The 26,503-nt window shown below is 39.6% G+C and overlaps 1 protein-coding gene across 4 annotated transcripts in view; it reads right to left on the reverse strand.

The window, feature by feature from the left end:
• The window catches only part of pde6a (phosphodiesterase 6A, cGMP-specific, rod, alpha), a 106,140-nt gene that overhangs the window by 64,979 nt on the left and 14,658 nt on the right, over nt 1-26,503 (reverse strand). For all 4 annotated transcript variants that reach the window (XM_041797478.1, XM_041797480.1, XM_041797479.1 and 1 more), the window contains exons 4-12: nt 25,283-25,435; nt 21,882-21,971; nt 20,082-20,222; nt 16,870-16,944; nt 15,006-15,070; nt 14,222-14,288; nt 9,011-9,058; nt 4,506-4,655; nt 531-674 (exon numbers count right to left, since the gene is read on the reverse strand). In XM_041797478.1, coding sequence (XP_041653412.1) covers nt 531-674; nt 4,506-4,655; nt 9,011-9,058; nt 14,222-14,288; nt 15,006-15,070; nt 16,870-16,944; nt 20,082-20,222; nt 21,882-21,971; nt 25,283-25,435 — 933 coding nt within the window. The remainder of the gene's footprint in view (nt 1-530; nt 675-4,505; nt 4,656-9,010; nt 9,059-14,221; nt 14,289-15,005; nt 15,071-16,869; nt 16,945-20,081; nt 20,223-21,881; nt 21,972-25,282; nt 25,436-26,503) is intronic.

The following is a 26,503-nucleotide window of genomic DNA, read 5'->3' on the forward strand; positions in this document are numbered from 1 at the left end:
AAGAAATGTGCTGCAGGGTGGGAATACTATTCGTGTTGAACTCCGACTGTTCCGCATAGTTTTCCTCTGTTTACTTCAGATGCATTTTCACTGGCTTTTCTTTTTTTACTTTATTTACATTTTTGGATTCACATAAAGTTAGCTCTTCATATCATATTTTCGAGCCAACCTAACTGATGTCCATTAACAGTAACTTTGGCAGCAAAAAGTCTGTCCAACCCTACATAAGCACTGTTTTCATCTATAAACATACAGTTTTTTTTATCAAGCAAAATAGTTTTTTTTTTTCTTCCACTGAGTATTTGTCTTGTATAAAACTGATAAGGACTGCAGTCATGAACCTTAAATCTGATCTGTAATTTTGAATTTTTGAACGTTTGGAAAATTCTAGCAAAAATTCATTGTGCAAAGCAACAAAACCAAACATTATCTGCATGGCAGCTTCGATCTAAAAGCCTTAACAGGAGTTCTGATGAAAGATTTATCCTCACAGTAGGAGATTATGTAATGAACGTGATTTATTCACTAACCAGAATCTGCTGGATTTCATCCTTGCGACACTTCACGTGGTACATAACCATGTCCTGGTAGATGTCCTTCCTGTTCTCCAGCTTGTTCATCTTATCGTAGGTGTCAGGGTTCAGCATGGACCAGCCAAGGAACTGGGTCAGAGACTGGAAGCAAGAGTAAGGGAGAGACAGACAAAGATATGGTGGGTTTGTTGCTTTTATTGAAGTTTGATCAAATGAAGGCATCAGTGCATCACCACAGTCAGTTCTGCATGAATTAAAGGAGCATCAACACAATGAGAAAAGATATTCAAACATACCATCCTGCTGGTTAATTTCTGTACAGTGTCACCCCTTGAAAAGGACTGATTTATCTACCTGAAAGATAACTGCTTCCTCCTAGACATAAAACGTTATCCTTTTGTCTCTTTTATTTTGAAAGATTCAGTCATTTAGTTGCATGCAAATATGAGGACATTACATTTAGGCTTTCCCTCAACACAGTCATAATTTCTGCTTTTAGGATTTTTGAGATAATTGTTCAGAATTTCCATTGAAGTTTAAGTATTTTTGAAATCTTGGGATAATTTGCTCTTTGGATATTTTATCGAATTTGCTTGGAAATGATCAAAGATTTCAAGGAGATTAAGAGTATATTTTTGCATATTTTGGTGAGTTTCACTGGAGGAATAACTTTGAGCTTTTATTGCATCTTTATGGAAAATTTGGGGAAATTTATTTGTAAATTTAAGGAATTGGATAATGAATTTGAGGATGAGGGTTATCATTCAACATTTTTAGCAATTTTTATAGAAATTTCAGGGAATTAGTTTGAACATTTGGATGTTTCATTCATTTCCATGGAATTTCGAAGAATATGTCTGTAAATTTGCTAAGAAATTTCAGGCAGAAGTTTTTCAGGAAATTCCATGAAATTTGCAAGGCTTATGATAATGTTCACTGAAATATTTGAGGACCATTCAAAGGCATTTTGGGGGACTTTTTATCAGATACTTTGAAAATATGTCTAACAATTTTCATAAAAATTTTAGGTAATTTCTTTGAAATTGAGTGAATTTTGGGGGATTCTGGAAAGGAAAATGTCCAAAAGGTTCATGATCATACATGAGGTTGATGTTTTAATGAATCAGACCCTACTTATCCCAAATATGTGTGAGGAACTAAAGGGATTTCCACACAAAAGCTCCAGTCAGTAGAGGTTTCTATTTCAGCCTGTTAGCTTTGATAATGCTCATTTGAAAGAGAAGAAAGAAATAAAGGGAAAGAAACAGACGCACACATGTGCTAAATGCAAAATACATCACCTCATACACTGAAAAACATCAATAATTACTGACACATTAACATTATTTTTCTGTATTACTATATCCACTTTTTTTACCAAAATACCCAGCTATATTATCAGAAAACAAAAACACTTTAAAGTACCAAAAATTAAAAGTATTTACTGCAACAAGTGCACTGACATTGGTGCAAAAACAAAACAAAGCTTACAATAGTATAACCTGAAACATGGGACCCCATGTTCCAGAGAGTTCTGACCCTCAAACAGGATGAGAACTTCAGCACCATGACCAGTCTGTGTGTGTCTGTCCTTTGTCGTCAAAGGGGCAGAAGGGCTGAATGAACAGTGTGTGCATTCATTAGTTCATCTCGAATCAAGTTATTTTTACCAAAAGTAAACCAATAAACATAAATCCTAATGAAGGTTATGCACTGGAAATGATTTATGTCCATTTCCTTAGAGACAGCAGCCTTATGAGAGAAAGAAAAAAAGACACTAGCACAATTGTTTCTCTGTCAGGTCTTTTTGTTGGTTTTAACAAATATTTCTGTCATTACGGCTACCTGATTTGTAATGTTGCAAAGCAGATGGATTTGCCAGACTCCATCTCAGTCATCAGGTAAATCCATCTACAAAGTTCCAATCATAGTTCAGACCAATCAGCATCGTTTAAGGAGAACGAGGCGCTACAGTAGTTATGGGTGGGATTAGTTGTACTGAAAGCCATTTGCAATGACTCTGCATGGCTCCCGACCGGCCTTGGCATTGAATCTATTTTCTGAGAAGCTCAAGAATACAACCTCATTGTGTCTTGGTGCTCTGTTTGGCCTGTCATTAATATCACAGACAAAACTTTTGACCAATCACCTTCCAATAACTTTTGGAAAAGGCCTTCCCTTCCTAGACACTTTGTGTGGGAGCTGAATGTGAAAAACACTATATTGCTAAAAGTATTTACTCATCCATCCAAATAATTGAAAGCAGGTGTTCCAATCACTTCCATGGCCACAGGTGTATAAAATCAAGCACCTAGGCATGCATACTGTTTCTACAAACATTTGTGAAAGAATGGGTCTCAGGGTTAGTGAATTCTAGCATGGAGTGATAGGATGCCACCTGTGCAGTAAGTCCAGTGGTGTAATTTCCTCACTCCTAAATATTCCACATTGAAGAATGGTCAAAAATTCCCATAAACACACTCCTAAACCTTGTGGAAAGCCCAGAAGAGTTGAAGCTGTTATAGCTGCAAAGGGTGGACCAACGTCATATTAAACCCTATGGATTAAGAATGGAATGTCACCTAAATTCACATGCGAGTCAAGGCAGGTGAGCGAATACTTTTGGCAATACAGTGAATATGCATGTAATGGAGATATGAAACAGACGATCTGACATGTCATGTTAGCTGATATAGTCCAAAAAAGCTCAACATTTCCTGAATCAGACTGGATTGAGGTCGGTTTGTGTTCTCACCACAAATGAACCACACTGGAGTACAAATGGAAGCAGATTCCCACCTTTCAAGGGGTCTCGCCCTGGTTGTTTGGTCCGCCCAGAGTTCAGTGGTCACCTACGCATTGGTGGTGACCAAGCAGGTGAGGTGTTAAAGCACTTGTAGTGATGGTTGCTGACCACACCACTGTAGCAGTGCAGGACTCATAATATTGCATCATAATATCCCATTATATCTCATAATGCCAAGATTATAAAATACATTTATTTGCATTAATGTGTGTTTTGATGGGAGAAACGCTTCACGTTTCTCATAAAGTCTGAAAAAATGTAAGTTTTGTATTGAAAAATAATCTTATTTTAAACATAAGATGAAAAATGATTAATTGCAATCAACTATTAAAATGAAGCAATCAAAAGTCATTGAAGGTAGTTGATCATTTGACATCTATAGAAGAAATAGTCAGGAATACTCTGCAGTATGTTATAAATTTAGAGTTTAAGTACCTCACATGTGTTTAAAGTAATTGCATCTTTGTTTTGTGATCACTGCCAAACACTTCATGAAAAAACCCGCCATCTGAAAGCTCTCTGGAGTTGATTTAGGTGAAATCAAAAAGGTGGCACTGCTCTAAAAATAACACCATATCACATATAGTGCTTAACAAATTTATTAGACCACCTGTCATAAAAACGAGAAAACATAAATATTTCGATGAAGTGCTTTAATGCGGACTCTTTCATTTTCAGTGAGCTCTCCATGTTTACCATTTTGAACAGGAGTGAGAGATTTTAAACTGAATTCACCTTTTAATACCCAAATTTGAGCCAAATTTGATATTTTAGCATTAGAAATATCATTTGGGTTAAAGAGCTTCTACATATTGGTGTATTAACCATTGCAGAAACATAAAAAAAGATTTTGGTAATTACCAATGCTGTTAATTTAGGGCAGCTGTGGCATAAACCTTACTTTGGGTGGTGGTCTAATAAATTTAAGCACTGTGTATTAGTTGAAATAAAATGATCCTTTGATTTTCAGAGCAGCAGAGGATCAAACTGTCATGTTGTGTATTTAAACTGCATTCTGAGCAGCGAGGCAGGGAGAGGAACTTCAGTAAAAAGCCTCCGGGCCCAGAGATAAATAATGCAGACGCTCTGAATGGCCTGAGTGTATTTATAAACCAGTGACTCAGTGCCGCAACACACACACAAACACACACAAATGCAGCCCTTACCTCCATCAGTGTTTCATCCATTTCATCAAAGGGTTTCCCATCTTTCCTATTATAGAACGTGGCCACACCCACGATCTCCTCTTTTTTGTTGACGATAGGCATGGACAGGACGTTCTTAATGGTCCAGCCGGAGTCGTCCAGAGGCTCCTTCTGCAGACAGACATGCAGCATTTCATGAGAATTCCCTTTATTGTCTCTTTATTCTTAAGTTACTATGGGCCTTTTATTCATAAAGGATCGTCTTGATGACTGATGAGGAAAGCAGCAACCGTAACAGATGAAATGTGACCTTCTTCATTCAGGGAATATGAGAGACGATCAATAATTCACCTGCTCACTTCCCCTAAAATCTGAACATCCTGCAGCAGCACTTGTTCACTTAAAAAGGGGTTCTTGTGGAACTGCTGCTGCACTTCAGCCTCCCAAACAGAGAGGAGAAAAGAGGAAAACAAAACAATGGGCTGCTTAGATTACCTGTCAAGAGTTTCAGAGAACAAGATAGACAAAAAGTATTTCATCCTTCACTGGAGAGACCATGTAGTTTAACAAAAGTGGATGAAAACGATCATGAGGAGAAATAAGAGCTGCAGGAGTTGTGTTTCTTTGTCATGGGTACCTGGTCAAACAAGAGCAGTTATTTACTGACAAAAGTGCTGCACAGGGGCATGAAAAGCAGCACATACAGCAGAAGATTACCAGGAAATCAAACGGAGAAGATGCACTTTAAATAAAAGAGAAAACCATCAGAGGGTTCTATTGTGAAAGGCTTTTTTATTCCGGCATCCTGTGTTCAAAGGGAGAAAAAATACAATGCAGACAGTGCTGCTACTTTAGACCCCTTTGTTCATGAGTTTAGCTGCACATTGGTGACCTGACAAAGTATGTAGATTGGTCAGATTCTGTGTCCATCATCAGGTGGCTTCATCTTTCAAAGCTCAAAGCTAAAAAACATGTTCCCAGTCACAGAATAACTGGACCAATCAGCATCTTTGAAGGAGAAAGAGAGAGTAGCTACTGGTGATATTTAGCTGAAGCAGCTGCAAGCCTGTAAACAATGGTGGCTAGGGAAGAGATCAGCATGGATGCAGCTATAGCTGCAGTTTTAGAACTGGTAAATGGTGAATGGACTTGAGCTTGTGAAGCGTTTTTTTTTAGTCATCTGACAACTCAAAGCGCTTTTGCAGTGCATGTCACACCTACCCATTCACACCAATTCACTTACACGTTTATATACTGATGGCAGAGGTTGCTATGGAAAACTGTCAATCAGTGCTAGCTAATCTCATTTGTGCGTTTCCATAGCCATGCACTGACGCAGCAGTGGGAGCAAACTGGGGCTAAGTGTCTTGCCCAAAGACACATCAACATTTGATCACAGGAGCTGGGGATCAAACCTAACCCTGTAAAGCAGATGGATTCACCTGTTTCCTTGTTTCTCACTGGCGAAGCCATCTTGCAAAGCTCCCATCTGAACTGTTTGGGACCAGTTAGAAAGTGACAGGACCAATCAGCATCGAAGTGCAGTACTTTCAGGTGTGACAGAGTCATGATGTAAGCAAGCAGCGAGAAGAAGAGGCCAATTATGGCGGAAGACATTAACGTGGATGCTGCTGAAGCGTCAGGTTTATCAGAACTTGACGACATTTCTTTGTTTAAAGAAGAACAAAGAACAGCAGTGAGTTGTTTTCTTTTCAAAACAGACAAAAGTCCAGTACTGACATGTCTACAGTCGCCATGGTTCATGTTATGCAGCTCTCTATGGAGTTTACTATCGGTAGCAGCACACCTTGGTAGTGGCTACTTCATGTGTTTGTTTGTTTCTCTGATTGGCCCGTAAAGATGTGACAGACAGAACGTTCTTCCAATCACCCTCTGAGTTTTTTTATCAAAGGCTTTGCCCATTCCCAAATGCTGTCTATGAGTGGTTTACCAGATGGATGTGTGAACACAACAATCTGGCATGTCAGGTTAGATCAAACCCACAACCTTCCGAATTGTGAGGCGACAACTTTACCTACTGAACCACAATCCCCCCTAGATATTTACTGATTAAAAGAAGAGCAAAGAACTGCACTGAAAGCCTTTATTGATGGAAAAGATGTTTTTGCTGTTCTCTCGAGCATCCAAGAATTCGGGTATTCTTTTGGGGGCAGCCAATTTGAAGTTGTAAATCTCAAACAATGATTAATGCAGTTGATTCATAAAGTCTGACAAACTGAAGACAGAATTTTAGGAAGTTTTGCAGATTTATAAAAATGAGAACCTGAATCATAACATTGACAAAAGTATTCAAACCCTTTGCAAAAAGACAAAACCTGCTTTCACATGGAGGGTTTTATGCAAACGTCAAATGAACTTTCATGTTTTGCACTGAGGAGACACTCTGCTATAAGACCCAGATCAGTGCAGGGCTGCAGTGATGGTAATCCTTCTGGAACTTTGTCCCATCTCCACACAGGATCTCTGGAGCTCAGGTCAGACTGATCGAGTTCTTGGTCACCTCTCTTACTAAGGCAACCAGCTCATGAAAGAGTCCTGGTTGTGCCAGACCTTTTCCATTTCCAGGCCTCTGTGCTCTTGGGAACTCTCAGTGTAACAGAACTTTTTATAGCCTTCACCAGTCCTGTCAACAATCCTGTCCCTGAGCTCTGCAGGCAGTTCTGTTGACCTCATGGCTCGGTTTTTGCTCTGATATCGTGGTCAGCTGTGAGACCTTCTACAGAGAGGTGTGTGCCTTTCAAATCATGTCCAATCAATTTAATTTAGCACAGGTGGACTCCAAGCAAGGTGGAGAATCATCTTAGCAAAGATCAGAGAAATGGGGGGAATCTGGGCTCAATTTCAAGTGTTTTTGCTGAGAGTCTGAATACTTGTGTCAATGTGATATTTTTTCTGTTTTATGTTTCAAATTTGCAAAAAAAATCTAAATCTGTTTTCACCCTATTCATGGCTGGGTACTGAGTTTAGATTAATGAATTAATGAGGGTTTCTTTTTTTAAACCGTAGTTAAAAACGAGTGGGGCGTAATCTGAAGATAGAAAGCATTATGTTAAAAAAAAAGCTGCAAACATTTCCAGTACTATAGTGAAAATTTTTTGCTTTCACATCAGCACCCCCTGTGTAAATGTTTTTATTTCACTACACATCACACACTGCTCCTGTCTTCTAATGAACCTCTGACTGAGACTAAAATATGTAAGAGGGAAGTCAGAGTTTCAGACCCTCATTGTCATGGAGCAGAACCAGGATGGATGTCTGAGCTGTGAAAATGGCCGCCACTGTATCAGTATAATAAGGACAAATACAATGGGTGCTTTACAGCCCTCAGGAAACTAATTTAAACCAAGGAGAGCAGTGAATGAGGGACATACCATTTATTCAATTAGGACTATATGGCAGAGTCGTTCTTCTGATTGTTCCCTGGTGGGCTCCTATGGCACGTTTTATAGCAGAGATAGCTATTTAATACATTAATCTAACATATACTCTTCTATCTCTTTCATTCAGATCATTCCAGAGAAAAAGCTCAGACCTAATGCAATTACTGTAATCTGACTGAAGAATGCTTATGTCTGCTTTTACTTTACAAAGAATCTGATTACAGATAATGGATCTCTTATCAGACAGAAACAACTGGTGTTAGAGTACATAAAGATATTTTTAATGGTTTCTGTCCTGGTAAAAAATAAATGTAGAAGATATCATTTATATCTTAATGCAGTATTGGTTATTGGGGATCATATTTGGGCTGCTTAAATAAAAGCAGCTATGAAAGGATTCATGCTAATGTAACCTCCTGACATTTTATTAGTTACACTTTTAAAATCTAATGTGACCAATGAAACAGCTCTGCCATTAAATCTGCTTTTACCAATTTAATAGTGTCTTGTTTTATTGACACTGTCAAAGAGGTGTTCATTTAACAGCAGTTTTATGGCAGTACTGCTGATCTGCATTTCTGCTTTGTTTGTTTAGTCTAATTAGCTACCTAGCTATGTTAGCTACATAAGCTACTCTGGCTGCATTGGAATGTTTCCATGGAAAACAAGCTTTTTTTTTTTTTTTCAAGTAAACAGACTGTTACTTGGCTTTATTCAACACTGTAGGTTTGGTAGGTCAGAGTTTTTAGCCATCATCTTAAACCTTACCCTAAACGTAAGTTTAATCTGATTTGATTTCAAAAGTCTGCAGCCAGACTTGGTTTGTTTAAATTAACATTTATTTGTATGCAGGTTTGTGTATGCAAAAATACATACATCAATGAACTAAAATTAGAGGTGTGTTTTCATCATTGTATTAGTACTATTCTATGATTTTATCAATTTTTATATTTGTTGTTAAAGGTCCTTTATTTATTGTATAGACAGTAGTAAACATGTGGGTGTGAGTATACTGATAGTGAGTGTTTTTTGTTGTTCTAATTTTATTCAATTTTTGTTGCATGCTGACTTTTGTACATGTGGTCATGAATTTTTAAAAAGAAAGAAAAAAGGCCACCATCTTACCTGAAAGTTGAAAAACTCGTCCTCAGCAGCATTCATTATGTTGCAGATCTGATTCACAAAGAAGAAATAAAAGGATGTTAGAAGAGTGTTGGTGTAAAAGCAAATTTTAAACAGTGATTTTAGTATAAATAATTCTGAAATTAACACCAGACATCACCAGTCTGAAAGCATAAGGGCTCAGTGAAAACATTCCTAAACCAAGTTATGCCCTTCATGTCAGCCCCAGCTAGTCATCTGTGCAGAATAATAGGCAGCAAAAAGCCAGAACTTCACCAGGGTGCTCCTTTGGCATGTGTTTCATTCAGTAGTAGAGATGGGGAGTCAAGTCTGTGACTTGCACTGGAGTCGCACCTAAGTCACACACATCAGTGACTTGAGACTTGATTTGAGACTCGTGCGCAAAAGACTCGAGACTCAACTCGGACTCGTGATTTGAGACTTGTGCACAATCTTTAGTTTCTAATATTTCCATCATGATCTCTTTTCCCCCTGTCACTCTTTTTTCCTTTCCTCCCCTTCTGTTAGACAGTCCCTGCATCTTTTACGCAGCACCAACAGCCGCTCTCCTCTCTCCCTCATCTTCTTTCATGCTACATAACAATGATACACAAACCCCATGCTTACACACATTCCTACTCTGAAACGTACGCTAACGTGTTGGTAGTGCAGACTTCAGGCTTCAGTCTGTTGAGGGCAAAAGTTTCAGAACACCTCAACTTTTTTCTCCTGCATTAAAGCTCCTGTCTGACCACGGAGGATCAGTGTCAGCGCTGTTTGTGCGTGTGCTCCAGCTGTGTGTGTCTCTGTCACCCGCATGAGGCAGGGGTGTGCACAATGTTGAAATATTATTTGGCAGCGAGAAACAGCGACAGATGGATAAGAGAACTGTGGCTAGTGGAAACACTGAGTGGCTAGTAGCCATTAGTCACAGTGGCTGGTGTAAAAAAAGTTAATGTCAAGCCCTGTTCATATGTAAGTGTACACATGTGCACACCATGGCGAGCCGGCCACAGACAGTACCCCACCCTACTGATGGTGATAACACAGTACAGGATTTAGATTCTTTAGATAGAAGAATGCAGTGGTCAAAGCAGACTGGATGTCAGAGGTAGATCATAGAATGCTCATTACAACCAATGGAGACTTGAGACTTGACTTGGACTCGTGACCAAAGACTTGAGACTTGACTTGGACTTGCAAAAAATTACTTGTGTACATCTCTGTTCAGTGGTCCTCCAGAGGATTGAACAGTGGTGTCCCAGACCCGTCCCCATCCATGCTAGCTTCACCATGCCAACGCAGATTCTTCCTTTATCTTACCTACCCTGACACATAACCATCACAGCCCAACAGCATCGCCAGGCTCCGTACATGTAAGCTCCAGGTAGTGACAACATTGATACTACCTCCCCTAACATGACTTACAAGGCCCACTTCAAAACAAATAAAGCTATGACTTCTGGTGCAAATGTTGCAATTCAAAGGGGACTGCAAAGAGTACACACGAAAAGAAAGACAGAGAAAGTCTGAAGAGAGAGTTTTGAAAGCAGATGGGGGGGAGCTATCGTTACCTGTTTGGCAACAAAAGCAGAAGTCATAGGCGCGTGATGTTGGGTAGTTGCTTGTTTTTGACTATAAGCAAGCTCCTGCACGCTGGCTCAATTGCCCAAATACAAGACTGAAAATTTTGCATATGAATTTGTGCAATTGGGAAAGTGCTCTCTATTTCCTGTGAGCTTTTGTCAGAAACTATGATTGAAGTCCTGGGGTGGTTTTTAGAGTGTCTGCACTTTTTTTTTTTTTCAGTCATTCATTGAAACAAAAGGAGACTATCTTTATCAAACCCATGGTTCCAGAAAGTTTCTGAATGTTGTATATTTAGAAAATCTTTGTTGAGGATGATGACATGTCATTAGACATATTTGTTTAAAAGAGAAACACAAATATTTAACGAGAAATTTAATCCATTATCTGTAGGGGTTTGCATGATCAAAATGAGACATTCAGCCACTTCAGATGGAACACCTGAGGGAAGACATCTTTTTCTCTCTAGTGCTCACATGGAAATCTCCAGCTTCAGCTTTTTGGGTTTGGGTGCTCATATGTCATCTTCAGGACTTGACAGGAAGTTTTATTGCCTCACTGTGAATCCATTCAGAACCCCCGGTGTCACATCCAGAACCATTAGTGTCAATCTCACATGTCCTTCTCCCTCTAATTTATGAAAAGGTGCCTGTGTGCAGAAATGAAGCTTTCACCTTTTACAGGATGTAGAAGAAAAGAAAAAAGGAGACGATTTGGATGGAAAGATCATGTTAAAGTTGAAAAATAGCGAGAGGTAAAGACGATAAAAGGACGGGACAGGAGGAGGATTGACAGGAGGAGGCGGAGGGAGGGATGGATAGATAGATAGATGAGCGACAGCAGGCTCAGCTGTTTTGGGGAAGGCACGGTGTGATTAATTACAACAGCCTCAGAAATTACAATTATACATCACAGCAGCATGAGGCTGAGCACTTTTCATTTCCACAAGTGTGTGCGCACTGACAACTGTGTAATAAGGCCTAATGGCGTTCTGCTCCACCCGCTGCCTCCTGTGAAGTTTTTTGTAATAAAGATGCGTTAAAGGACACTAGGTTTACTTGGACTCCTGCTCAGCTGAAAAGTTTCTGAGGAATCAGGAGAGTTTTGACCAACAGGAATAGTATTGGTAAAGCTACACTGGCTGGTTTTTAAAACTTATTTAAAGTCCCTCCTTCAGTGCCCTCTCAGATCAGCTGAGAGGGGTTTGCTGGTTGCAGTTCTTAACCTACAGCGTGTCCAAATAACACAATTAATTACATATTGCATGACACTGCGCATAAGAAACATTTAACGTCCTCACTGCCTCTGCTGAACAGTTAATTAAGAATTATTGTGCTTTTATTTTGAAGGTGTAGAAACAAAAGTTTGATGATTTGTATTAGTGAGCCTTTAATGGAGGTGAGCAAACAAAAAAAAAAAAAAGTGCCAAGAAAAGTATTTACTCACTCAGATTTTTTTACCCTTTTAATGATTTCATAATTTAATCATGGTCAATAAAATTTGGCTTTTAATGACAAAAAAAAAAAAAAACGAAACAAAACAAAACAAGCTTAAATTTTAAGTGAAAACAGATAACTGCAAAGTGATTTAAATGGAATACAAATATATAAAGATGTCAATGTGTTTTAAGTGAAAAGACACCTTTGTCTGGAAGGTCCAGTCACTGGTTAATCAGTATTCCTGGCTACCATTACCCCATGAAGACAAAAGAACACTCCAAGCAACTCAGAGAAAAGGTTATTGAAAAGTATAAGTCAGGAGATGGATCCAAAAAAATTCCAAGGCCCTGAACATTCCCCAGAGTCCAGTTGAATCCATCATGAAGAAACAGAAGGAATCTGTCACATTTGTAAGTCTGCCTACATCAGGCCATCCTCACAAACTGGGTGACCATGCAAGAAGGCGACTAGTGAGAGAGGCCACCAAGACACATATAACTGAGATGGGTCAACAACTGTTGCCAGGGTTCTTCGCCAGTCAAAGTTTTATGGGAGAGTGGCAAAGAGAAAGCCACTGATGAAGAAAACTCAGATTAATCCTGGACTAGAGCTCACCAAAAGGCATGTGGGAGTCTCCATGGTCAAGTAGGAGAAAGTTCTTTGGCCTGATAAAACCAAAACAGTGCTTTCTGGCCATCAGACAAGACACTAAACACTGCACATCAGCACAAACTCACCACCTCCACTGTGAAGTACAGTGATGGCAGCGTCAAGCTGTGGGGATGCTTCTTGGCAGTCAGCTCTGGAAGGCTTGTAAAGGTAGAGTGTAAAATGAATGTTGAAATATAGGAACATCCTGAAGGACAATCTTGTTGAGTCTGCAAAAGAACTACGGCATGGGAGAAGATTTTATTTTCCTGTATTTGAAAAGGGCTTTTATACCTGATCCCTGTGCAACCTGACAAAGCTTGAGCAGTTTTGCAAAGAAGAATGGAGTAAAATTGCTGTGTCCAGATGTGCAAGCCTGATGAAGACCTGTCCACACAGACTCAGTGATGTGATTGATAGATAGTTGTTTATTTTCACTGCATTGTAAAAACACAACAAAATTATGTTTGGAAGTCTCCTCTGTAGCAGAAAACACAGTCGTCCAAGGGGTGATTAGAAGCCTCATGTTATCCATCCTGCTGGCGAGGGAGCGAGCACCCGGGAGAAAGATGCTTGGTAGGGCAGGTTTATGTGGGGTCGCTCTTAGCCTAGACTGCAGCCTGGCTTATTTGCCCCGCTTCCACCGTCTCACACAACGCCGTCTCTGCCTCCTCTCCACTGGCTGTAGGTGTCGTGCTGCTCCGTGTCCTCCCCCTTTCAGTCTCCAAGCGCCCCGTTTACCAGATAATCTCTGTCAGGAAAGATGTGAACTCCGTGGGCACGCTGTCACTTCTGGTGTAAGTGTACGGCTTTGTTTTGCTGCCAGTGATGGAGCGCTGGGCCGCTGTGTTCGTACGCGCCGCCCCATGCTATCTCAGTAGGTAGCATCCAGTAGTCTCCTGTTGATCAGGCAGTGTTCCTCTGCAGTTACTGGCAGTTGCTGTTAGCTTTAAAGCTAGCCAGGAGTTGTAGTTGAGACTGAGGTCTTCTTTTTCACCTTTTTGGATTTTTCTTGATGGAAGTTTCCCATTCTTTCTCTCAAAGGAGTCCTGGACAATCCATCTTCTTTGTTTTCACAGGTTTCACCATATGTTGTCAGCTTGATTGTGAAAAACACTACAAGTCCAAGATATAACTCAAGATTGCATCTTTCTTGCTGCACACTATATTGCAGCCAAAGGTGACTCTGCTGAATACTGACCTGAACGAGGTGAATATTTACGCAATCACTCATGTTACATTAAATATTTTATTTAATTATCATTGAGAAAGAGAGGGTTTCACCACACTTTTGCCACATTTCATTCCCAACTCCTATCTAGCTTTTCTCCCCTAACATATCCTTTAGGGAGGTTTAAAAGACCAGAAAGCATCTTTAGAAAATAATCAATGGTGTGGTATTAATATTAAAGATAGTATGGTCATAACAGGGTGGGAGAATGTTCATTCGATATAACATGGTTTCTGGCAGTTAAGCTAATTTCAAAACATTGCAGGAGATTTTTATCAAAATATTTTAAAAAATTAAAGTGACACTTACCAGTCCGGTCTCTGCCACATAGGTTGGCAAACCAGTGCACAGGACCCAGTGATCTGCTGGAGGATTCCTGAAGAGAAGCACATCAACACAGACTGGATATTACATTTTTATGATTATAATTTTAAACCACAACAGCAAGTTAAACAAATGTACATCATTCTTCCTCTACTTAATGTTGATATGAATTTGACCCTGCCACAGGGAATAAATGTGATGCTATAAACCAGCGGACACAAATAACATCTTTCAGTAAGCATTTGTGAGATAATTATGTAGGGAAATGTTTGAACAGAAGTCATTACTGTTTACAAGAGCAGAAAAACACAAGATCAGAATGTCACTGCATTCATAAATAAAAAGGACTGCATAGCAGAGCTGACCTCAGATGTTATTCAGTAAACTATACACACTTAGTAGACATATTTCAGAGAACCGTAGATGTCATCATTGGTTTGAAAGGGACAAAAGACAGCATTACATTCTGATGGCCTAATCTCTGATAATCTTTCTCTAAACACCTTAAATGTGTCTGTAAGCATTGGTTAAATTGAGTGAATACACTAAAATCTCCCTGAAGCATTTGCATGAAATACTTGATTCTAATACTAGTGAATGCTTTCAGGATTATTTAGCATCCTTAGCCGTTAGATATGAATCAGAAAAATGTGAAACACTCCTCAAATCATGCAATCATGGTCACTTCTGACTGAAGAAAACCAAAATGTTAGCACCCAAAAAAGCCAAAGTCAAGGCTTCAGAGTGAGACTGCAGATCTCTTACTTACGGTATGACTTTGATGTCCTCTTTGCCGTGTAAGATGTAATCAATCAGCTTGTAAAAGACTATTTCCTAAGGGAAACACAATGATAGGCAATTACAGCAGTGTGTATCAGGGAAATGCAGGACACATGCAGAGCTGTAACAGTAGAAGTAAAAGCACTAGCAGGAGTTAGAGTGTCAGTATGATTACATGCACAGTTAAGACAAGCTTTGGTTATTAGGTCATTTCCCCGGACTACTGCCTTTCTCACAGCATAAATGCACTGGGTAAAAACTCATTTATGTAAGTCTGACTGCTATGGAGGTGCCCACTTTCAGCTGGTTTTTATAATATTATGTATTTGTTTTAACTTATGGGTCAAAGCCTAGCATGAGCACAGCTGGCCAGTTTGGAGCAAGGATGTGTGTGATTGGGCGGCTATTGAAGTCAAATCCCTCTGCTGTCACCGTACTGGCTTGCTTCAGTACAGGGATTTAACCGTGTGACTAGGGACTGAGTTCACTGCTAGAGGCTAAAAATAAAATACATTTTGAAGAAAACACAAATATTTTTCCGGTTTGCCTTGATCCAAACAAACTTGCTCCGTGCACTCTATTGTTGCACAAATATAATCATGTTACACTTCAAATTAAACAGAAGAAGCTCAGCTACAAGCTCAAATAAACCATTTTTTCTTACACCACATCCGACTCAAAAAGGATTCAAATCAATGACCACATATCAAAGTGGCCGTAGTGCTACTTAGCCAGACACTTCCGCCCCCTATGGGATGGTGCCTGGTACTACAGACACAAACATAGTCTCATTTGAAAGCCCAGCATCTGCTGAAAATTCTAGTCATGTTTGTGCAGTTTGCATTTGTTTCAACAGTTTCTTTTAGTTTTCTGCACTTTATTTTGTGTTGATTTTGTGCCATTGATGATAAATCTGCTCCTCTTGGTGTCAAACTTTAGTTCCTTCGTAAGACTTTCTTTGAAAGGGAACTATATGGAGTTCTGGATGAATAGAAAAAATAAAAAATTCCGTGATGCGGTGACCACCTATGGTACATGAGTAAATAAAAAAAAGCTTGATACCTGAGATTTTTCAAATGGCAGAGATGGTGTCAAATTGGGCCCAAATGACAAAAGAGGGGATTTTGCCCGGATATTTTTTTACTAAAATCTCTCTTATTTTGTCCTAATAACCCTCTGGTGGCATGAAAGTTGAAAGAGGTCATTTTAAAAATATGTAGTGCTTTGGCCTACTGGAGATTTTTGGACTTCAACTGCATTATTTCCATGGGCTACATATGCTAAAAATACAAAATAAATTAGAAAAAAAAATGTTTTTTTTTTCATTTGCCAACTTGATTCTCTCTGATCCAGTAACATATTTACACATATTTTCACTTCTGAACCAAATTCACAAGTGCCCTCTTCATGATTGTACCTTGATCATTCAAATAGAACTTGTAGTTAAAGAGTTATACTCATTTAAAAATGGGCTGTAAATGTTAAGCAGTAGACTAATAAAAGAGGCTAGGGCTAAACAGGTTCAACCAAAGAAAATGATCCATTCTCAGAGGCACAGAGCTTTTATGGGAGGATGATTGCTGATAGGTACAGATGGAAGTCCTGACATAATGAATCCATCATTTTAAATACCAAATAACTGTCCTTTTTTTAAACGTGGGCATTTTTGCACCTTTATTAATAGAGGAGGATAGTGGATAGAGTCGGAAACAGGGGAAAGAGCAGGGGAGAGACATGCGGTAAAGGGCGTCAGGCTGGATTCGAACCCTGGCCGTCTGCGTACATGGGGTGCACCTTAACCACTCGGCCACTTGCACCCCAAATAACTGTACTTTTTGATGAATAATCCTCACCCTTCCATCAGGAGTTTTGGGTCCATCATATGGAGGAACTTCTCCCATCAGAACTGGCCAAAGGTCAAAGAACTCCTACACACACACACACACACACACACGCAGACAGAGAAACAAAGTTAAAGACTGTATATGCTTATGTATTTAAATGAAATCATACTGTAGATGCAGCCAACAGCACAGTTCTGCCTGAAATATGCTAATGCAAGCAGCCTTTATTGAGTGTGTAATATTTTCTGCTGTTTCCATAATGCAGTCTCTGCGCAGAGCTACTAGTTTTGTTGATTCTTTAAGTGCTTTATTCATGAAATCCAGAGTTTGTAACCAGACGGCCATCTGTGCAGGCAGACAACATGTGTTTGTTCTCACACAGCAGGTGTTAGGAATCAACTGGCAGCTGCGTGTAATTAGGTGACATTCAGAGCCAATAGGTATTGTTTATGGCAATACCTTAGTTATGACAAATACACCAAGATTGTGTGATTATTTAAGGTATTACTTCTTTTACTGATCCATGGTACTGAGACAAAAGATGAGTAGATCGAGACAGAGATATCAGAACGATGAGACGAAAGAAACACCCAAAGGAGATTCCTAAAATATCTCCTCCCAAAAGATGAGGAGAAAAAACACAGAAACAGATCTCATCAGAAGCTTTTTAGGATGAGAATGTGGAAAAACTGCACATGATGACGGATGAACTCTATTTAAATTTTGTAGATGTTTACTGGCAGTCAGGAGCAGCAGTGGCTTGGTCTGTATAACCTGACAGGCAAGAGAAACTGTTTCAAATATCTTTTGCATGAATAAATTTCACATTCATCTGGGAAAGCTCCCATAGAATGTGTTTAGAAAGGGCAGAACTTTTCACAAAATTCTTGGAAGGTGATTGGACAAAAGTTCTGTCTGTCACATTCATGACGGGCCAATCAGAGTGACAAGACAGAATTAGATTGGATGCGTGTGCAGCTCCACTAGTAAAGTCAGCTTGATGGACAAACAACAATGGCGAATTACAGGGTTGTATTCGTGCTGCAGAAGCTACTGAGCTTGTTATGGCTTGTAAAGCAAAATGTGATGCTCCTTTACCACCACCGCAAAATGCATACACCAGATGTTCTTGAATCCAGCGCGGAGAACAACCAGAAGAGCAACAAGAAGAAAGTTTGTGTCAGTTTTCTGCAATCTTCTTCTCTCTTTTGGTGCATTTCCATGGCAGCAATACATCGCCACGTACAGGCTTGGCATATGCATTACAGCGTTTCTAGTCATTTTCAGTGGTTCCGTCCTTAAGCAGATATTTCCTGAAACGATCCCGTTTTTACAGAAAACTTTTTCAAAATGGAACGGCAATAAATCGCTATTGTCTCCGTGTGGATGGGACCCAAGATGTATTTGTCTGCTGACAGACCAGAAAATCAATCTGCTCTGCAAGGTTATAGTCTGTAGGGGCTCGGTTGACAGTTGCAGCTGCACCTGCCTGAGTCCTGGTTCGTGGACCTGACATAACCCTGCATGCAATTTTTTTTTTTTTTTGTGTAAAGATACACCTCCCGTACCCAACTCTTTTGAAGCTATTGAAACAGGTTAGTTCTGCTCCAAACACTGCCACTGCCCTGGTTAGGAGACTCCATAAGGACATTTTTGTGTGGTGACTGTTCACTTTTCTTGCTTGTCCCAGTGCAGACAAAAAGTTACAGAAATTGTTCTGGTACCTGAAGAGGTGCACTGTGGATGTGCCATTAAGGTACTGGGGGCTGCTCATTTGTGTATAACCCCTCACTCTGACTTCTCTCTATTGTTTCTATGTGATCCTGTTTGTCCAGATTTTTGTATTTTCCTGGCCTTTGTCTGTGTGGTATGTCCAAAAAACAAAAATGGAATTTCCTCTTCCCCAGGGCATTTGCATTAGATTAGTCACCTGCTTCTGAAAATTCACCTTGAAACAATAATACACACCTCAATTTTATCCCTACTAGACCACTGTAGTTCTCTCTACTCGTGTCTGTCAAAACATAATCTAATCTAAGAGAGAGACCATATTACTCCTGTGTTAGCCGTCTAGTTAATTGTAAAAATGGTTTTGAAATTTTAACGATCACTTTTAAATCACTTTCTGGTCTCTTTTAGCTCGTTGAACCCTGAGGTCCTCAGCAAAGGGTCTGCTCACTGTTCCACCTTCCAGGCTGAGGACCAAAGGAGACCAGGCCTTTGCAGTCAGGGCCCCTACTATCTGAAATAATCTGCCTGAGGAGTTGAGACTGGCAAGGTTCCTATCCTCTTTCCCATTTTTCTTGAAAACACATTTCTAAAAGTGCGCTTTCTCTATCTGAGCTGATCGGATGCGCTGAGGCAGAAGAGCACATAGCTGAAGCTTGCATTGCAAAATAGTGCCAAACACAAAGGCTTTCTGTGTTCAAAATAAAACGCCTCTAAAATGCTCAATGTAGCAGACATTTGAGCCAATGTTGTTTAAGCCCAATTTGAACTACAACTCGCTAATTAAGCGAAGATGTACCCATCTGCTATTGTGCATAGCCTACTCCTGCCAGAATGACTTGCCGGTCTTCTTAGAGCGTCATTGCTCACCAAAGACATTGAAGGCTGATGACACTACTTTGCCAAGTACCTTACACAACCAAACTTCAAAAATACAGAAATATCCCTTTAAAACACTAGTAGTGATGTTGTATTGAAATTAGCACACAAAAAAACAGTCTGTGTCCTTAATGTGGACGGTTTAAAATGCTTTTGGAGCACGTCCCAAGTGTTTTGGGCATTGAAACTCCCCTGTAGGGATTTTTCTGTCTGTTCAACGTAAAAAGTTGTAAAGACTCTCTACAACAAACTGGGATTTTCACAGACAAAAACATGCATTTGAGTTCATATTTTGCCCCAAAAGATTACAATAAACCCTGACAGCTGGGGGAATTTAAAGTCGTTCAAAACACTATGAAAATTTTTCTCATTTAGAAACCAAAATATGAAAAAAAACCACATAAAAATGGACCATGTATTTGAAAAAAAGCAACCAATTCCTCCTTTCAGAGACTCCTCAGTGAAAAATTGGAACGTGACAGTCTAATACAGTGCAGCACAGATAGGGATCTGCAAACAGTGGATGGCGGTTCTGCTCACTGACCTCTTTATTAATTGTTTTGTTTGTGTGTCAGCTCATCCCTGACTCTGGCTGTGTATCTATGGTTACCCACCTTGGTTTTGGTCATGTCCAACAGACCCACAGAGTAGCGGTCACAGTTGAGGAAAGCCCGGACTGTGTACAGGGCTTTGTGGAACTGCCTCTCTATGTCCGTCAGCTCTTCGAACACCTTGCTGGCCGACCACAGCAGCACCTGGACGACGGAGAAGAAAACACGGAGGGCGTTTTTACAGTTGGCTTGGTCTGGTCTGAATCATGGCCTTATAATTACCTCAAATCTGCTCACACAGAAACATTTAGAAAAGGGCCAAAAAGGGTAATGTATGAAGAAGATGCTCTCTATTTAGCCAGATTTTTTTGCAGGATCCTGCTAAACCATGACCTGCTAATCCTCCAAAAATTGTTTCTGAAGATCTGTTAGGTAGGCCAGTGGTGTTGACCAAATGTTAGACTGGGTACAGTAGCTTTAATCCAAAATATTTCAATGCTTCCAGTTGGGTACAGTTGAGGTCTCACATCAAACAAACTGCACCAGAGTCAGAAAAAGTATGGACCAAGACTCACCTTTTCAAACAGTCTTGGTACCACCATCTGCACAAAGGTCAGCAGCATTCACAGTAAAGGACTTGCTCTAACTTGGCGGGTTCATGCACAGAACAAATGCACTAAATGTGCGCTAATGAGTTCATGCACAGAGCAGATCAAGAGATTTTACCTGAATAAAAAGGAGTCTACTTCATTATAACGGCTGGCCTTGGTTGATTGCACGACTCTCTTTCCGTCTCTATTTTTGTACTCCTTTGAACCTCATACTGACGTCATTAGAAATGAAAAATGTGGATCAGAAACCTTAAAAAACAAACTTAAAAAGCATCAAATCTAAAATAAAAAGAGATCAGTTGGGGGACACTTTAAGATGCCCTGAAAATAAACTCTAGTTGAATCTTTGAAGAGAAAATGCTGATATAGACATTAAAGAAAGGAGTTTAAGAAGTTTGCATGCTCTGCAGTTGTCAGGTTTGGCAAAAACTGAAAAACAAAAGAGAAGGACCCAAACTCTGAAAAACTCAAATGATTTAATTAAACAAACAAAATGGCCAAAACCCCTAAATGAAAAAAGCCCAACTTAAAGAAAAATCAACTTAGGACCCACAAGGAGAACTTCCACCAAAAAATAAACTCAATCCACAAGAAACATAATATAAACTCCAAAAAGTCGCAGGAGAATCACTAAAAAACACACTAGGAGCAACTCAGGGAAAGACACGACGGTCTGACAAAGGACAGGGAGAAAACAGAACCTAAATACATCAGGAGTGATTACAGAGAGGGGGGCAGGTCTGACAAACTAGGCACAGGTGAAACTGGTGAGGACAATCACAGTGGAAGGAAACTTAGAAAACTGGAACAAAGGAAAATGACTACAAAATAAAACAGGAAACTCATGAGAACAAGGAAAAACATGCAAACACAGGGAGGGACAAGGATTACAAAATAACACACTAAATACTGGAATTTAAGACCTGGGGAAAAACTTTATCACACAAAACATATAACACAAAAAAACCCACAACATTGAGAGCTAAAACTATGAAAAGAAATACAAAGGAAGTCAAAAATCTGAACTATAGGAGACTACAAAGTAAGACCTCAAAAAGAAGAATATAAACCAACCCACACTAGAAATGATAAAAGAAATAATAAAACACAAAGAGAACCAACAAAACACTAGAAACATGACACACAGAACTAACAAAACGCACACAACCACAGAAACACAAGATCTATAGGACACACCAGAGAAACTAAGAAATTAAACAAATCAAAATCTGGATCATGACAGCAGCCTCACCTGTCCCCTCCTGGTCTCACAGTTGTGCAGGTAGCTCAGGTGGAAAACTCTCAGGAACAGGTTGGCGAAGTTCAGGTACTTGCTTAAGTTCTGGAAGAAAACATGATACGTTTAGGTTCTTCTAGTGATATACTAGATTGCTAAAAGTATTCACTCACCCATTCAAATAATTGAAATCAGGTGTTCCAATCACTTCCATGGCCACAGGTGTATAAAATCAAACACCTAGGCATGCAGACTGTTTCTACAAACATTTGTGAAAGAATGGCTCGCTCTCAGGAGCTCAGTGAATTCCAGCGTGGTACTGTGATAGGATGCCACCTGTGCAACAAGTCCAGTGGTGAAATTTCCTCGATCCTAAATATTCCACACTCAACTGTCAGTAGTATTATAGTTCTTTGTCCAAAAGTCAAGCAAAACCACCATTATATATATCTGTGATGAATCCTTAGTGCCCTACAATCCTAAAACATATGCGTATGACTGTAGACCACAATAAAACAGATCACTCATACTGGTGCACTACAGTTAGATACATATGAAAATTTCAGGTGAGGTGAAACCTGCTGCTAAGGTAGAGGTCCATATCAAGTGATTCATGTCATGCCAGTTAAACAAATACTCTGATTTGGTAATGATTTTGCAGTCTTTCACGTCTGACTGCCTTTGCAATAACATTTCATAACACATTTTTATTGTTTTGGCAGTAATTTTTTTCAGTTTATCCTTTTCTTGTGACTCTCTCACTGCAGTGGCCAACTCTCTGCCCCCACTGGAAATCCCCCTCTCTCCAAATGGTTTCTGACAGGTTTCTCTTGGCTGAAAAATGTTCCCCCTTCAGCTTGTACAAATTCAGAGGATCAGAAGTGTTAGCTGTGATTTAGGGGGATTAAGACTGCTATAGTGACATGACAGCTGAGTTTTGGTGATTGTACAACAGGCAGGGAAACAAAAGAAGGCTGCGACACAAACCAAGACAAATCCAAACTTACTGGAGAGTTGCTGCACACTTTTTGCAATCAAATCAAAGACTTTTTAAGACAAAACACAGAAAAAGTTAATTTTAGTTTTGCACCAGGCCAGTAGTTTTAGGATTAAAATTGGAATCCATGGCTTTGTTTTTTTTTTCTTTTTTTTTTCATTTTTATTGATTGATGGATTCTTGCATATCTTGCTAGCTGCCTCTTAATTTTTCACCACGATCTTCCTTTTATTTTTCACCTTGAAGCCTTTCTTTCAGCATGCATTCTTCCATCCTCTTTAGTGAGTAATATGCTGCCATAAAAGCGGCCATATATTAAGTTTTATGTGATCACTGTAAACAAGTCTCGGTCAGAGTGCCATCTAAAATTTAAGGCCTCTACCCAGAAAAAATAAGACTTTAAAAAGACATTTTATGATCTTAAATTGTAGGATATGTTAACCACATCCTGTTATTTCATCCTGGTCAGATGTTACACACTGGTTTGAAGTTTTTAATCTTCCTCTGACCAAATAGTTACACAAATAAGTGTGCAAACATGACTGCTTCTAACAAAGAAATGTATTGGTGCCGTCTGCGTGGTAATCTATTTATTCTCCAGTAGGAGACAGATTTTTTAAAAGGCACCATCCATGCAAACAACTGGTGGTACTTTATACAGTAACAGCAAAAACCAACATCACACCTGTCCTTCAATGGGACATATTTTACCCTTTTAACACTTTGGGCACCAGATTTTTTTCAAGAAAATACTCAATTTTGATATCAAGATTTCAAAAGGCTGTAGCTTGAAAGTGGTTAGAGATAAAGGCATACTGTAAATGAGAAAAATCTTCAGTATGACCCAAAGTTTGAAATGGGTGTAAATTCACTCATCTAATTTGCATACTCTGACATCACTAGGCGGCCTCCACCGCCATCGGCTGTGCGTTTTCTCCCACGGTTACTAACATGGCTGTTCTAGTACGAGAGGGGCTTTTGGACAGGCTTTTTGTTAGAAAAGCCTAAAAAAGTGATTTTTGCATAACAAGTCCCCTTTAAATCATCATGATCCGCTTCGTTGGCAGCTGTGGATCGGTTAAAGGCGGTCTTCTGAACTGGAAGGTCAAGGGTGGATTTCCATTGAGCAAGACCTACCAGCCTATAAATGTGTATGAATTTGTATGAATGGGATAAGTTAATATTGACTCTAAGCTGTCAGATAACCAGAAAAGTGTCATACAAGCACAAGTCCATTTAGCATCATGATGCATCATGACTCGTTAAGATGGACTGTATCCACAATTATTAACTGGTCTAATTTAATCTTATGTTAAATACTGATAACAAAAAAATAGTAAAAAAAATTCCCCTTTTTCAAGGAAAAGGTTTGCATTTATGCTTATTTAAAAAGAAATAATAAAATTAGGGTTTAGTTAGATTTCTACCTTTCCTCACTAATTTTCTATATATACAGCGGTTTTTGAGGTGACAGGAGACTTTTATTGCCTTTGCATCTTCTCTCACTGACTCCAACCTGTGTGCATCTGTAAGGTGTGTCACAACAGACCGTTGATCAGCTGGATTCTGATGATTTTCACCCTTTATTGAGAAAAAATATGAACAAACTGCCACACTGTGGAAAGAAGTTTAGTTTTTAACGATGATGTCATAAAGCTGATACCACGCTCTGCCCCGTATCCAAGCGCGGTTACATTCACATCTCATCCGAACGGTGCCAGAGTCCACTTGAATCATGCCCGAGACCACTTCCCCAAGTGGGCCTGGGCCCGGTGCCCAGGTGCAGTTCGTTTGCATTCACACTACCCAAATGAACTGGACTTTGGGTTCAAGTGCACTCGGATCAGAGACCGGGCCCCGAGTGTGAAAGCCACCTTAGCTTTATGGGAACATTGTCTGGACATGTGGTTGGTTAGATCAATCATATTGGGCCCTTAGAGCATTAAATTACCATGTCCTCAGATGATTTGATTGCTCCACATATTAGTGTTTGACATTGTCAAAGTAATGTTTGACAGTAACACATTCATCTTTGCTTGCTTAAATACTTTTAGTAGGGACAGCAAACACATAAGAGACCAGCTATTCTTGATTAAAAAGTCTTTTTTTCTGTTTGTTCATTTACTTTCTAGCTACGTGTTTCTGTTGGCACTCTGCAGACTCACAGGTGTTTCTGTTTTCACACACATCAATGAATTTGAATGATATTTTTAGGATTCATTGACTTCATTGTTCCTCTGATGAAACTGGGAAATAAATCAGACTACTCACAAGTAGGAACAAAACTGACACAAAGCAACAGAAGCTCATGGTTATGTAGCTTTTTGAGGCTTTTAAAACATATCCTGTAAATGATTATAGTGATGTTTGTCAGTCTGAGCTTCAGTTGGTTGGGTCACTGAGTTCTAGAACATATTACCTCTTCATCCTTGGCGGTGAAGTGAGGCCCATCCAACTTGTTGACGGCCATCATTACAGCCACCATGTCTTTACCGTTCATGATGGGGACGGCGAGCACATTCTTGGTCTCGTACTCTGTCAGCTCATCCACAAAGTTGCTGAAATGAGGGCTCTAGAAAGACAAAAAGAGATTTTATTTAATTGTCTGCTCTTTGCCCCATCCAAACTTCCAGACTCGTCTTTGATAAACCCTCCACTTTTACTTCTGTCTGTAAACGCTGCTAGCAAAGGCTCTCCATTATCCACAGATGGAAGGCCTTTCTGCTGCTCTCCACCTACTGCTCCTCCTGTACAGCAGGGGTCATCAATTAGGCTCCTCCAGGGGTGAAACAGAAGGAGAGCAGCTCATTAGCTACAAAGAAGGAACAAAAACCTGCAGACAGTGACCCTAAAGGGATTCTGGTGACAGAGACCTGATTTGGGTAAGGCAAGTTTGGACTTTTTGGTTTGAAACAGAAAAGACAAATGAGCCAGGGTCAGGTAAGGACTCATTGAGTTGGTAGAGTTTTAGAGAGGAGCATCAACTATATCAGAGGTTCTCAACTGGTCTATCACCACCACCACCAAAAGTCCTGATGACTTACAACCAGTCCTTTTTTCCTTTTTAAAAAATGTATTATTATTATTATTATTATTTACTTTTATTTAGATAGGACAGCTGATAAAGCTGGAAGACAGGGAGAGAGCATGCCAGAAAGCTCATTTCAGACTACATGTGGTCAGTACAATTAGTTCGTGAATAGATCTTCCTTCAACACAGAATTACTTTCAATTTGAGTAACAGAACCCTCCACCCAGAACCCTTCGTGATTCTTCTAATGAAAGCTATGGCTGAAAGTAGTGGATGATGATTTTAACAACTCATATATTGACAGAGATCTGCTGTCTGCAGCCAGCTTCTAGTGGATAGAAAAAGCATATATGCTTTTTGATTTTTGTGTCAGAGCTCAGTGCAGGGACCTTTGAGCATCAATCTTCAACTGCATTATTTAGGTGCATTAGTCCAACTTAAAGAAATGTAATTACGTTTGGTTTTAGTAATCCTAATGTGTCTTCATCGATTTTAAAGTCCAGTTTTAGTTGGACAAACATGTTAATCCAACCGTTTCTGCATGCATGTAAATGCACTGACTGTTTCTTTTGCATTGGCCAGACTTGATTGCAATGGTTGTCAATGAGC

The sequence above is a fragment of the Cheilinus undulatus genome, linkage group 10, assembly GCF_018320785.1.
Source record: "Cheilinus undulatus linkage group 10, ASM1832078v1, whole genome shotgun sequence".
Taxonomy (NCBI): Eukaryota; Metazoa; Chordata; class Actinopteri; order Labriformes; family Labridae; genus Cheilinus; species Cheilinus undulatus.